This window comes from Capra hircus, chromosome 29, assembly GCF_001704415.2.
Source record: "Capra hircus breed San Clemente chromosome 29, ASM170441v1, whole genome shotgun sequence".
Lineage (NCBI taxonomy): Eukaryota > Metazoa > Chordata > Mammalia > Artiodactyla > Bovidae > Capra > Capra hircus.
In genome coordinates this window covers 32,426,251-32,439,235 of record NC_030836.1, presented here as the reverse complement: position 1 = coordinate 32,439,235, position 12,985 = coordinate 32,426,251, and the positions used below count along the sequence as shown (strand labels likewise).

The following is a 12,985-nucleotide window of genomic DNA, read 5'->3' as shown; positions in this document are numbered from 1 at the left end:
CACATACCCTCCCCCATCCATGTCCTCTCCCCTGGCCACCGCCCCGGGCGGGGGTCTCCTGAGAGCTCTGGGCAGGGTGGAGAAGATCCTTCATGCTCCTGGCCAGGTACCTGGGCAGGTAAGCCGCACCCCCACCCCAGTGACCACACCCTGGCGATGCCAAGACCAGCACTCCTCTCCTGAAGGATCTGCAGCATGTCCAGACAAGCCCTGTCATTCGGTGGATGGAGGGGCAGGGGCAGGGGGCGGGGGGGGAGGGGCGGAAGATGATTGGGTGCAGTGGGCACGAGAGACCAGCTCACACTCACCCTGAACTCGGTAAGGGCGGAGCGGGGGGCTCCGGCCTGAGCAGCTCCTCCCCCAACCTTCGAGGGGAAGGCGTCTGTCCAAACACATCCAAGCTGTCTGCCGGCCCCGTGGGGCCCGGCGGAGGGGAGGGGTAGGCTGTGGCCAGAGTGGTGAAGCCCACGGTGGGCCGGAAGCTGGGGCTGCCGCTGCGGCTGCTCTGGGACGGGGAGCCTGTGGACGGCGTGGACTTTCGCGAGAAGCTGACGGCGGCCGGTGGCTGCAGCGTGATCTCTGACATCTCGGCCTGCTGCAGGAGGCCGGGGCGGGGCCGGGCCCGCGCGGCCAGCTCAGGGGAGCCGGTGCGGGAACCGATGGGGCTTTGGGTCAGAGGCGAGAGCCGGGAGGGCTGTAGCACCACTTGATGTAAACTGGGCTCAGTGCGCCTGGCCTGCCGGGGGCTGGGCCGGGGCCGGGGCTGGGGCTCGTACCACCGGGTGTCCAGGCCCAGCGCGCTGGGGCCACCGTGCGCCCCCGGCTCGGCTGGCTCGGGGTAAGGCAGCACGGGTATGCCCATGCCTTGGCTGGTGTGTCTCAGCTGCCCTTGGCTCACGAGAGGCTGCACAGGCCTGTCCTGCCACTTGGCGGTGGGGGGCACTGGGGCGGGGCCTCTGCCTGGCGATTTGCCGGCCCAGCCCTTGGGCGCCTCCAAAGACAGGATGCCTGGGTAGGCTGCGGGCACCTGCAGGGAGGCGGGTGGCAGTCCTCGGGGGAGGCCGGCCGCGGGCTGCAGGCTCTCAGCCACTTCACAAGGGTGCAGCTGGTGGGGGAACATCATGGCCGGGGTCTCCAGACCCCCAAAGGGGAACTCTGGCCGGCCCCAGGGCTCCGGGGAGCGCCCACCGGTGGGCGTCTGAGTCAAGGGCAGTGTGCTGTTGGAAGCATTCTCTCCATTCTCCTCGGGGATGGTGGGGTGGCCGAAAGGCCCCTCGGCGTGCAGGGGCGGCGAGGACATGACGGAGCTCAGGGGGCTGCCCACCTCCGGCATGTAGAAGGGAGGCGGCTCCACCTCCCCCGGGCTGCTGCTGCTGAGGTACCCGTAATACTGGCCGTGCTGGAAGGGCCGGGGGGCGGGCGGTCGGGCTTGACCGGTGGCCTGCAGCCGGCTCTCCAGGCCGCTGGGGCCCTCCAGGCCACGGGGCTGGAACCGAGGGCTGTATGCTGGTGGTGGCAGGTAGGACTCCTGGCTGGATGACAGAGGGGTCAGCTGGGACTTGAGGGCAGCCACAGACGTGGGCACCAGCGGGTCCTCGTTCTCCTCGTCCGACTGGCGGAACTCGGGGTACATGTCGGTCTCCTCGGCGAAGGGGAAGCCCTCGATGCGCCGGGCCTTGGCGGAGGGCTCCACCTCAGAGGGGTCCATCACGAAGCGGCCGTCAGGGCCCCTGCTGATGAGCTCAATGGGCGTGGTGGCCTCCGCCTCGGCCTCCGCCTTGGCCACACTGTACTTCTTGCTGCTGATGGCCCTCTTGGTCTTCTTGTACAAGGACAGCTCCTTTTCGCGCGAGGGGCTCAGCATCCTCTTGGCCGCCGGCTGGCCCTGGTCATCAGAGGATTCAGACGGGGCACGGAGCGTGCGGATACTCTCAGGGCTGACCTTGCCAGAGGACAAGCTGGGGACAGGGAGAGAGCAGGCGGCATGAGGGGGGCTCAGAGGACATGACTTCTTTCTGTTCTTCCCGCCAAGTACCTGAATCACCTGGGAAGGTGACAGTGAGGAGGAACGGCAGTGGGGCCATGTGTTCTGGCATGAGATACTCTGCCTGGCTCTCAACTGCCTAGGTGGGCGCTGTCCATTTTCCAAACGGACACCGTTCCTACGCTTATTCCGTCTGCTCCTACTGTTTGCCACCTCTCTCTAGTTACACCTGCAACTTGACTCCTAGATTGCTCAAGAAATGCAAGCTCCTTTTACTATTAACTTAACCAAAACATATTAAGAAGATACATCTGTTAGGATGGGGGAAAAAAAATCAAAGAAATACATTCTAAAGCCAAAGAGAAACAGTTCATCTGCTCTCTTGAGTTGTCTGCGCTACAGCTTCCTCTGTCAGTGTGGACAACTTGAAGCTACCATGCAGATTAATTAAGGCGACACAGCTGAGCGAGCCCTCCACCCTCCACCCCGGACAGCTATGCCCTCTCCTCCTGGGGAGGCCACTTACGGAGACTCCAGGCTCTTCCTGCAGTGTGTGATGGAGAGTGGAGGGTCTGGAGGGAGAAAGGATGGAGCTGGCTGAGGCTGATGCCACAAAGCCCACCCCAGCTGTCAGCAGGGCCCAGGGCAAAGCCCTGCAGGGAAGCGGCCCCCAGGCATCAGAGACCGCTCCATCCAGGATCCTGCACCCCCACCAGGCCCACCTCCACCCTCATTCTGGTCCCAGCCACCTCTCCCACCATCAAGGCAAGTCCCACTGGTAGCTCTGCCCACGAGGTCCAGTTTCTGTTTTCAAGCCAACACCCACCTTTCTTGCGCTTGAGCTTCCGCTTGCGCTGCTTGTTGACGAAGCAGGCGGCCAGGGTGCTAAAAAGGATGGCTGCGGCCAGGAAGCAGATGGTGGCCACAATGCCAGCCAGTACCGGTCGGGCCAGCCCCTCATCGGTCAGGTCCGGCTGCGGGAAGATGTCTGGGGGGTGGGGGTGGGGGGTGGAGCACAGGTGAGACTCTTCCCTCCCCCAGGGCCCCAGGTGCCTCTCCGCCTGCATAGGATCCACAGGTCTAAGGCTCTGCCCTAACACTGAAGAGGCGGCCTGGTGGGAAGAGGTGGAACGGCACTGGGGAGCTAAGGAGTCGCCACCTACATCTCCTCCCCGTGGGGCAGCCTCTCCAGGTGATGACCAGGCCATCACTCACCTGATGACCTCACCAGGTGCCCTCACCAAGCAGCACGCTCCACCCGGAAGCCATGCCCGGTTGACCAGACGCTGTGGGAGCCTAAGTATCACATGGCCACAGGGACTCCCACCAGCCTCTCTACAGGACCAGGGCCCAAGAGGGTGACTGCAGCACTGTGGGGCTGTCACTCGAGAATGCAGGCTCCCGTTCTACCATGACAGTGCAGGCGGGCAACCCCTGCAGGGGGTCAGCTCGCCCTGACCATCACAGGCACATGCTAGTGTGGACAGGGCCATCAGACAACATCCTGTCCTATTGGCAGAAGGGCTCAGATTCACAGAGCTTGTGAGAGACAGCGGGATTGGATGGGTCCCCAGGACCACACATCACCCAACAGCTTGTTAGGAAGTGCCGACCCACAGGCTCATCAAAGGGAAGCCCACATATCTTTGATACATTTGGCCAGAATCCACTCCCATGTCGATGAGGACATAGATGAAAACAACCCAGATCATGCTGAGTAGAAAATGAAGGCTCAGCCTTTGCAACCAGGAGGCTGAAAGACAGTGAATGCTGAGGTAGGTAGAGGACGTTCACCAGGGACCCTCGCAACTACTGGGAACCAGACATAAAGCCACTGAGCAGAACAGTTCACAAGAGGTGCCCCCAAACCCTCAAATCCTCTACCCTGGCCTGGGCTGCAGCTCTCTCCCCTAGATGGATGCCAAGACAGAAGTGTGCTGGGCTACAGCAGGCACCTCCGAGGAGAAAAAAACAAGACCAGGTTTCCTAGGGGATCAGTGGTTAAGAAGCCACTGGCAAGTGCAGGGCACACGAGTTCAATGCCTGGTCAGGGAAGATTCCACATGCTGCGGAGCAACTGAACCCGTGCACCACAACTACTGAGCCTGAGCTCTAGGGCCCAGGAGCCGCAACTACTGAGCCCAGGCGCTGCAACTGCTGAAGTCTGCATGCCCTAGAGCCCACACTCCACAACAGGAGAAGTTACAGCAGTGAGAAGCCCACACCCCACAAACAGAGAGTAGCCCTGGCTTGCCACAAGCAGAAAAAGTCCATGCAGCAATACAAACCCAGCACAGCCAAAAACAAAAATAAATAAACTAAAAAAAAAAAGAAACCAGCCCCACAGTGCCCAACACACAAGACAGAAGTGTGTTAGGCCCGCCGGAAGGCTCGCTTCCCTGCCCACCCCACCGTACCAGCAACTCCAGGAATCCCAAGCGTGAGCTTGTCGGGCCCCCTCCTGCCCCCTGCCTCCAGGGGGCCCTGCGAGCACTGCCCAAGGACGTGTGCCCCAACTTGATCACTAAGCAAAAGCCTCTTCCCAAACCGAGGGAACCACTTCTGGGGGAGGGATTTGCTACTTGGCAAGGACTGTAACTGGAGAAACACGTGTAGAATTGGGCCCAGAGCCAAGAGAAAGGAAGATAAATGGAGACAGTGCTCGGGAGTTGGCTTTATTTAGCCTGAAAAAAATCTAGGGAGAGGAAGGAGCGGAGGAAAACAACACCAAACAGCAATTTTCCAAATGAAACACCCTAATTATGAAGCTGCCTTACCGAGAGGCATCGGTAAGCACCGCTGACCCGTTTCTGTCTCTTTGCTCCAATTTGCAGCCCCCACGTCACCCCACAAGTGGATAACACCAGAGGAACAGAAATTTGACAGCAAAAGGACTGAAGTTCCTTTTGACTATTCTAACGAGAAGGTTAGCTGGATTTCCTTCTGTGGCTACCGCAGAGAAATGGTCATGAATTTGGCTCTTCAGGTGGAGAAACCCTACCCACCTGAAGGTCATGAAACAAAGAGTCAGCTGGCGCCCCCTCCTCTATTCCAGCTCAGCCTCTCCCCATACAAGCTGGTGCGCCGATGCTGCCCCGACCCCAAGTACCTGTGCTGGAGACACCGGCAATGTTGCTGGGCTCGCTGATCAGATCCTGCATGACGGCCAGGACCCGGAACTCGTACCACGTGTCCTACAGCCCCAGAGGTGACACCCCATCAGCCGCGCAACTTGTGACAGCCACCAGTACCCCTCCCAGCTGACCCCCCCCAACCAACTCTGCAACTTGGGGTATCTGCCAACTTCCATGGGATAAATACTCGGACTGTGATAGATTCCAAGCTATACATGTGAGGTCACTGAAAGCAGAGCTAGAAAGAGATGCAATGTGGGCTCTTGGGACCAATCCCAGCTCTAGAGCATCCAGGGAAGGGAGAAAGGAAGACAGGATAGATAGCAGGCACATGTGCGATAAGCCGCTGCCTCTCTCCAGCTAGAGAGACGCCAAGGTATAAGGGGAGGCAGCTGGGAAAAAATACCGTGTTCTCCAGGGACTCAGAACTGCTGAAGGAGGGCTCCCACCCTGGGCTGCCCATGTCGGACTCCAGCCCGCCTCGCGCTCCCTGGCTTTTGGCGGCATGTGGAGACCCCTCAGGGCTGGCCCTGAACTTGCAGACCTTAGCTGCCGTAACCCCAAAATCCCAAACCCTGGCAGCAGCCCTGGGAAAGCAGGAGTGCGAGTGTGGCAGTACGCAGCCAGCCCGCCGACACCTGAGCTCCCAGTGATTCTAGAAGCAATTCACGGTCACTTCCAGCAAACGCCAGGCTCCACACCTGTGACAGGTCCCTGGCAAAGAAGTCCCCTTCGGTGCCAGGAATGCCATCGTCCAGCGTCTCCCAGCGCTCTCCGACGCGGAACTCCAGGACATAGCGATCGATGGGGAAGCTGTGGTTGGCAGGTGGGAGCCAGGACAGGAGCACGCCCTGCTGGGTCCGGTTGGCTGTGAGGCACCTCGGTGGGGTAACCAGCACCAGGGGTTCTGGAGTTGTGACAGGGAATGCTGCAGGGTGGGGGGAAGATGATGAGGGGGTTGCTGAGGCTGCTGCACCCCCTTGACCCACGCGTTCCTGCAGCACAGGGACCCCAAGGCGGTGAGGGTCACATCCCCTGGGAGCAGGCATCAATTTAAGGACCAGAGTCACTAGAAGAGCCCTCCTGATCCAAAGGAAGGAGGCCTGGCAGCGGGCCTGAGCTTTCTGATTCTGTCTCCAGAGCACGGCCAACAATACCGAGGGACGAGGGACAGCATCATGTCCCTCACAGGAAAAACATCAGGAACCACCGGGAAGTAAGGTGGTATCTTTAAAAAGATACTTTTGTTTCCTTCCGAAGGAGGAGGAACAGGTTCCCTCAGCACTGCCCTGTCCATACAGTCCCCTCTGGCCCAGGTGGAAAGCTGGCCCCCATCGGGGGCGCTCTGGGGCAGGATGAGCCCGCCTCCACAGCTGCCCCCTTGGTGGCAATAAAGGACCCCGGGCAACACTGGTGTGGAGCTGCCCGGTCACAGCTGCCCTCGTTGGCCGCAGAGAGGGGACAAACACAACGGCAACCAGGAGGGCACAGCCCCTCCTAGGCCCCTGGGTCAGGAAGGAGGAGACAGGTCCACGCCTGCCACCAAATGAGGCTGGGGGCCAAAGGAAGGAGCCAGCAGAGAACAGGAGGAGAAAGGACCCCCAAACCCCCTATGAGGCCACAGGAAAATGGAAACAGGTCGTCAGCCATGAAGGATGAAACCAAAGCTTTCCCACCCACCTGAAGACACATGAGGCTGCCCCATAGCGCCCAAAGTGCTCAGCCAGGGCACTGCGGTCCAGACCAACCCCGAGGGATGGTGGGACAGACCCCTGCTGCTACATCAGTGATGGTCATATAAGGCATTTAGCAAGGTGCCTGCATATAGCGGGCAAGAAACGTCTGCTCCATCCCAGCTCCTGCAGGAGCGCCCCGGCCCGGCCTCACCTAAAGTGTTCACAGTGACCACCTCACTGAAGGCGCTGGTGCCCAGCTTGTTCTGGGCCAGGACACTGAACTGGTACGCTGTCTCGGGCTCCAGGGCTTCCACCAGCAGCCAGCTGGGTCCCGGAGGCACGGGCAGGGACAGCCAGTCATGGGGCCCAAACTGTGCCCGCTTCATCCTGCCCAAAAGGGAGAGAGGATTGGGGACAAGAAGATGGGGTGGGTTACACTGGAGACAGGAGAGGGCACACAAGTGCTGGAGGTGGGGGGCACCCTGGCCTCCCCAGGTTTGAGGTCAGGAACAGGCTGCGACCCCTCAGCTATGGCTGGCCCTGTCCCCATGAGGCCAGGTCCCTAGCCACTGCTGGTGCCTCATCTGTGAAAGGGGACCCTTGGCATTGTTGACGCTCAAGAAACTAGTCAAATTATCAGCTGCATTCTGAGAGAACCTCACCCTGGGCAGAGTCTTAAGAGTGGCCCTGCCCTGAGAGCGAGGACACTGGGAACAAGGCAGGTGCTAACGTGGGAGAGTAGCTATAAGCACCAGCGGGACCTGAGGGGGGCCAGGTGCCCAGCTACCTGGCTGCTCTGGGATGGTCAAAGCGGGCCTGCCTGTGTGACCCAGAGGGCTTGCTCTGTTCAAGCAGGCTGGTGTCACTGAGGAGGAGCTGAGCACAGGACAAAAACAAAGAGCGCTTCCCCACAATGGGGACAGGATTCTAAAGCCTTCCAGGTTAGAAGTCACCAAGGACGGCTGCACTGTGGGTGCAGAATGCTGGAATTCGGTGAGAGGGTCAACCCCTGCTCTGCGGCCCGCTGCACTCCCCACCAGCCATGAAGCCGGTGTCCAGGCACACTGCCCAGTGCCACCATGGGGAGGGGATGGCTTCCCGTCGGACTGGCCGGGCAGCTCGAGGATCCCCGAGGAGGCCAGGTCCCTACACAACGACGGCTCACAGTTGCCTCTGCCCAGGAATCAGAGCCAGGGCAGCAGAAAGCACGGCAAAGAGAAGCCAGCATCAAAGGTCAGGATGGGAGAGCTGGAGGCAGGCAGAGAAAAGGGGGGAAGGAGCCCCCCAGCCCGAGACTGCCCCTCCCACCTGGCACCCCAGCAGGCAAGCAGGGTCACACAGCAAAGCAGAGCCACAGGCAGCGAGGGGACCAGCCCATGCCCAGACCTTCTGCTCAGGCCTCCCCGAAGGTGGCCACATGCCCTGCCCTGGCCACACAGCCCCCTGGCAGTACCTAGCCTGCCCCATGGGGGTGGGACCGGGTTCGCTTCAACTCTGAGGCCCCCCAAGCTCACCACCTAGATCCGGTTTGTGTCCAGAACTCAGAAAGCCCAGGTACTCAGAGTCTAGGAAACAGGCCAGGTCCCTCTCAACCTCCCTTGTGCTGCAAGTCCACGGAGGGCTCTGGCTGCGTCTCTAAGAGTCCCCAACTATGTCTCCTCCTCTCCAGGCCTGGTGAGCCTGGGGCAACACACACCCTGAGAAGACAGGTCTGGAGAGGAGGAGCTGAGGCTCACCCTCCCAGATCAACAATGTCGCCCCTGATGCAGGTGGCCGGCTCTGGGCTCGGGAAAACCCTAGGTGAGTGTGGACCTCAACCAAGGGCTCTCCTCCCAGTTTTTCCACACCTCCTGTCCTCAGCCTGACTCACACGTCACTGAGATGCTGGTCAACCCCAAGGTTTTGGCAAAGATCTCCAATCACTGCATCTCACCAAACGAATGTACAGCCAGGTACAAAGGCAATGGACACACAGTCCCAGAGAGAAAATGCACGTGTGCAGACGAGGGCAGGACGGTGAGCGCCACTTCACACTGGTTTCTGGAACCATGGGGGAAGGGTCAGGGTAAAGCTAATCCTAGGCTTGCAGCTGGGCTGTCTTACGATGCCCAAGATCAGGAGTCTCTTCCAGACTCCAGAGGACAGAGGAACCTAGAGGAGCGGGCCAAGGACACGGAAGGGCCACAAGATCAGCTAAGGACACTCAGCACAGGATGGTGGGCCATTCAGGCCCCGAGATCATCCCAGACGCCCCGCCCACAGAAGCCTCGTCACCAGGCAGCACACACCCACCATACAGAGGAAGGTCAAGCGGGCAGAGATCCACACCCTCCTCATAACCTGCCCCCCAGCCCCGGGGACTGATGGGGGAGGGATAAGCAGAGAGCGAGGCGTGCAGGGGTGACTCACAGAGGTCCGTACCAAACAGAGAATGTCTGCTCAAATCCTCCGTCGTAGCCTGGCTCCCAGGACACATTGGCAGTTGTCATGGAGACCTGGACCCGGACACTGCCCGGGGCGTGGGGGCTGGTGCCTGGAGACCAAGCAGACACCTCAGGCATGGGGAAAGTGAACCCGCGTGACCAGGGCTGTGACCCCGGGTGCCCCGCAAGCACAGCGGCCCCAGGGGAGCAGTGGGGGCCACAAAGCTCTGAGGAGCTGGGTCCAGCCCAGGGCCCTGGGGCTGGAGGAGGAAACCTGTCCTGCCAGGGAGGCTGGTTCCTCCAGCAGGAGATGGCCTGAACATCAGGGATACAGGCTGGGGGTGGGGAGTCAGCCCCTGGTCATCAGGACTGTGCTCGTCTGAAGAACCCAGAAGTGCACCTGATGGAGGTCAGCAAAGCCAAAAGCCCGTCCCACATGACTCTGGCGACCCACACACCATCGTGAGAGCAGCCCAGTCCAGCAGGCCCTCAACACCTCCAGCAGGAGTTTGAATCCAGGGCCCACCACTCAGTGTGGTGATGCCAGGCAAGGTGTCCCACCCAGGCTGGCCTCGGTCTCTGTGAGTGAGCCTGGGAGGAATATCGGCTTCCACTTTGCACCACTAGGTACTCAGCTTAAAGCCAGTGGTAAATGTTTCAATGGCTGTTGTTAGGACAGTGGCTGTCTGTCCCAGAGGGGCAGGCATAATGTCCAGGCTGGGGTCCTAGGGACAATGTCTCCAACAGCGGAAGAGCCCCAGGGAACAGGATGCCTGCGCCAGGCCCCATCCAACCCCGAGCCCGTACCGATGACGGTCAGGTGGGTGCTGGCAGTGATGCTGGTGACCACGTTGGTGGCGACGCACTCCCACTCCCCATGGTCCTCCTTGCTCAGGGCGCGGAACTGCAGGCTCCCGCTGGGCAGGACGTTGTGCTTGCTTCTGCTGGGCTTCCCTACCTTGGCCAAACACGGGGGCGGGAGCGGGCGGCCAGGACAGAAGAGAAGCCACCGACACTCAGGGCTCCAGAAGGGGGTCAGCACTGGGCTTCAGCCCACAGCCCTCCTCTGCCCCTTGGGAACAGAGCAGTCCTAGCCGTGCCCCCACTGAGCTCCTGCAGCCCCGGAGCCCAGGGGTACATTTCTCCAGGTGATGATGGGGAAAGGGCCCCCACTGTGCTCCTGCAGCCCCAGAGCCCAGGGGTACCTTTCTCCAGGTGATGATGAGGAAAGGGCCCCCACCGTGCTCCCCATGAGCCCGGGAGCCCAGGGGTACCTTTCTCCAGGTGATGATGGGGAAAGGGCCCCCAACGCACCCCCTGCAAGCCCCGGAGCCCAGGGGTACCTTTCTCCAGGTGATGACGAGGAAAGGGCCCCCACCGCACTCCCCATGAGCCCTGGAGCCTAGGGGTACCTTTCTCCAGGTGATAATGAGGAAAGGGCCCCCACCGTACCCCCTGTGAGCCCCAGAGCCCAGGGGTACCTTTCTCTAGGTGATGATGGGGAAAGGGCCCCCACCGTACCCCCTGTGAGCCCCAGAGCCCAGGGGTACCTTTCTCCAGGTGATGATGAGGAAAGGGCCCCCACCGTACCCCTTGAGAGCCCTGGAGCCCAGGGGTACCTTTCTCCAGGTGATGACAAGGAAAGGGCCCCCACCGCACTCCCCATGAGCCCTGGAGCCTAGGGGTACCTTTCTCCAGGTGATGATGAGGAAAGGGCCCCCACCGTACCCCCTGCGAGCCCCAGAGCCCAGGGGTACCTTTCTCCAGGTGATGATGAGGAAAGGGCCCCCACCGTACCCCTTGCGAGCCCTGGAGCCCAGGGGTACCTTTCTCCAGGTGATAATGAGGAAAGGGCCCCTACCGTGCTCCCCACGAGCCCTGGAGCCTAAGGGTATCTTTCTCTAGGTGATGATGGGGAAAGGGCCCCCACCGTACCCCCTGCAAGTCCCGGAGCCCAAGGGTACCTTTCTCTAGGCGATGACGAGGAAAGGGCCCCCACCACACTCCCCACGAGCCCTGGAGCCCAGGAGTACCTTTCTCCAGGTGATGACGGGGAAGGGGTCCCCAGCCGCGGCACAGGGGATGAGCAGCTCCCGGCCAGCCTCCTGCCTGTACTCCCAGCCCGGTAGCACCGTGAAGTACGGGGGGTCCTAAGAGGACAGGCCAGGCCGTGACACCAGGCATTTCAGGAGCCCGCCTGCCCACACGGAGGCACCCGCAGCCCGGTCTCACCTTCAGGACAAGCCTCGCGGGGGCAGACTGGCCCATGGTCCCCAGGGTGTTGTAAGGCACACAGGTGTAAGTGCCAAGAGCCTCCTCTGTGGCCTCCTCAATCCGGATGGAGCCGTCCTCCATCAGAGTCCAGCCCAGGTTCTGCGGGGCACAGACAGTGGAGCGGAGCTGTGGTCAGTGCTGATGTCCAGTCCAGCCCCACTGGCCAGACCCGAGCTGCCCCTCTGTGGGCAGGTACGTGGGGTGGGGCATCTCAGGTCTGGGAGGATGGCCAGACCTGCTGGACTTGGCCCCATGGGAAGCAGCTCTTTGCTCTCCCAGAACTCTGAGGGGAGTGGAAGGGTCCTGCCGGGAACCAGATCCCTGGAGGCAGCATCTCAAAGCCAGGGGCCTCCCGAGACCCACACGCGGCCCTCCAGCACCTTCTCAACCTGCAGGGGGCGGCCGTCCTTGTTCCACTTGACCACAGTGGCCGGCGGCTCTGCGTCCACGGGGCAGCGGATGTAGCCGTGAATCCCCACGGGCACGTAGATCACAGGGGGCATGTTGAGGACTCGGGCTGGGTCTGCAGGAGCGGGAGTTGGGGCAAGCAGGGGTGAGAAGGCACAGCAGGGGCCGAGCCACCCCACAGCCCAGGGCCCAGCACTCTGTGCAGCACCAGATGCGAGCCCAGTGGGGCCACGATACAACACGGCCCACCCCCAGGGCTGACCACCCAGAGGCCAGCACGGCTGTCCCGTTTGTCCAGTCCTGCATCCTTAAGAACCCCCGTCTGAATGCACCGAGGCACTGCTGCTCCTGCCCACCTGCAACTCCCCCCGAACACCTCTGTCTGCAGACTTGGTGGCCAGCAGGGACCCTCAGCACCCCAGCCCCTAGACTCCCAACCTTAAAGCCAGTGTCTGGCCACTCATAAGACCAGTAAGATGATAGCATCCCTCTCAAGTAGGCGGGACCCCAGGCCTTTCCTCTCCCCACACCCTCGGGACAAGGCTGCTTCTGTGTGCTCCCTCCCGCCTCGGTCTCCCGTGTGTGTAGCTGGGGTGCAGAGTTGGCCACGGAGCCTCTAGAAGGTTCTCAGGTGACAAGAGCAGCAGCCCTGCAATGTGGGTGAGTCATCACCCAGGGGCCACACAGGAGAACGATCCAGAACTCCCCAGGAGGCGGTGGGGATGAATGGGCGGCTCTGTCAGCGTCTGGAGCCCTTCGCCGAAGAGCATTACATAAATACCAGGCCGAGGTGTATATTTAGACATAGCTTCCTACTTTTGTATGGTGGAGGCTTTTTTTTTCTCCCCCTCCAAGGTTTTCAAAGAGTTTATGAATGGGAAATACTCTGAACACTGCTTTTTAGTAGAAATAAAGATCCTTGTCTCACCCACCTGAAAATCTCATTCCTTCCCCCTGCCCCGGATTCTCTTTGAAGGCAGGAAGGAGGTAAGAAAGGACAAGTGGGAGTGGGTGATGCGCTGGAAGGAGACGGGAAACCACGCTTCCCTGGCAGGCACGGCCGCAGCTGGAGGACAGGAGTCCTTG

The 12,985-nt window shown here is 61.0% G+C and overlaps 1 protein-coding gene across 5 annotated transcripts in view; it reads right to left on the bottom strand.

Moving 5' to 3' along the window:
* IGSF9B (immunoglobulin superfamily member 9B) overlaps positions 1-12,985 on the bottom strand; it is a 47,952-nt gene that overhangs the window by 15,665 nt on the left and 19,302 nt on the right. For 3 of the 5 annotated variants that reach the window (XM_018043352.1, XM_018043350.1, XM_018043354.1), the window contains 11 exons: positions 11,872-12,014; positions 11,450-11,590; positions 11,251-11,367; positions 10,025-10,175; positions 9,204-9,327; positions 7,006-7,181; positions 5,820-6,046; positions 5,094-5,178; positions 2,811-2,972; positions 2,511-2,556; positions 309-1,958 (listed from right to left, as the gene is read on the bottom strand). In XM_018043352.1, coding sequence (XP_017898841.1) covers positions 309-1,958; positions 2,511-2,556; positions 2,811-2,972; positions 5,094-5,178; positions 5,820-6,046; positions 7,006-7,181; positions 9,204-9,327; positions 10,025-10,175; positions 11,251-11,367; positions 11,450-11,590; positions 11,872-12,014 — 3,022 coding nt within the window. The remainder of the gene's footprint in view (positions 1-308; positions 1,959-2,510; positions 2,557-2,810; positions 2,973-5,093; positions 5,179-5,819; positions 6,047-7,005; positions 7,182-9,203; positions 9,328-10,024; positions 10,176-11,250; positions 11,368-11,449; positions 11,591-11,871; positions 12,015-12,985) is intronic. The other 2 variants (XM_018043353.1, XM_018043351.1) reach the window with 1 other exon arrangement.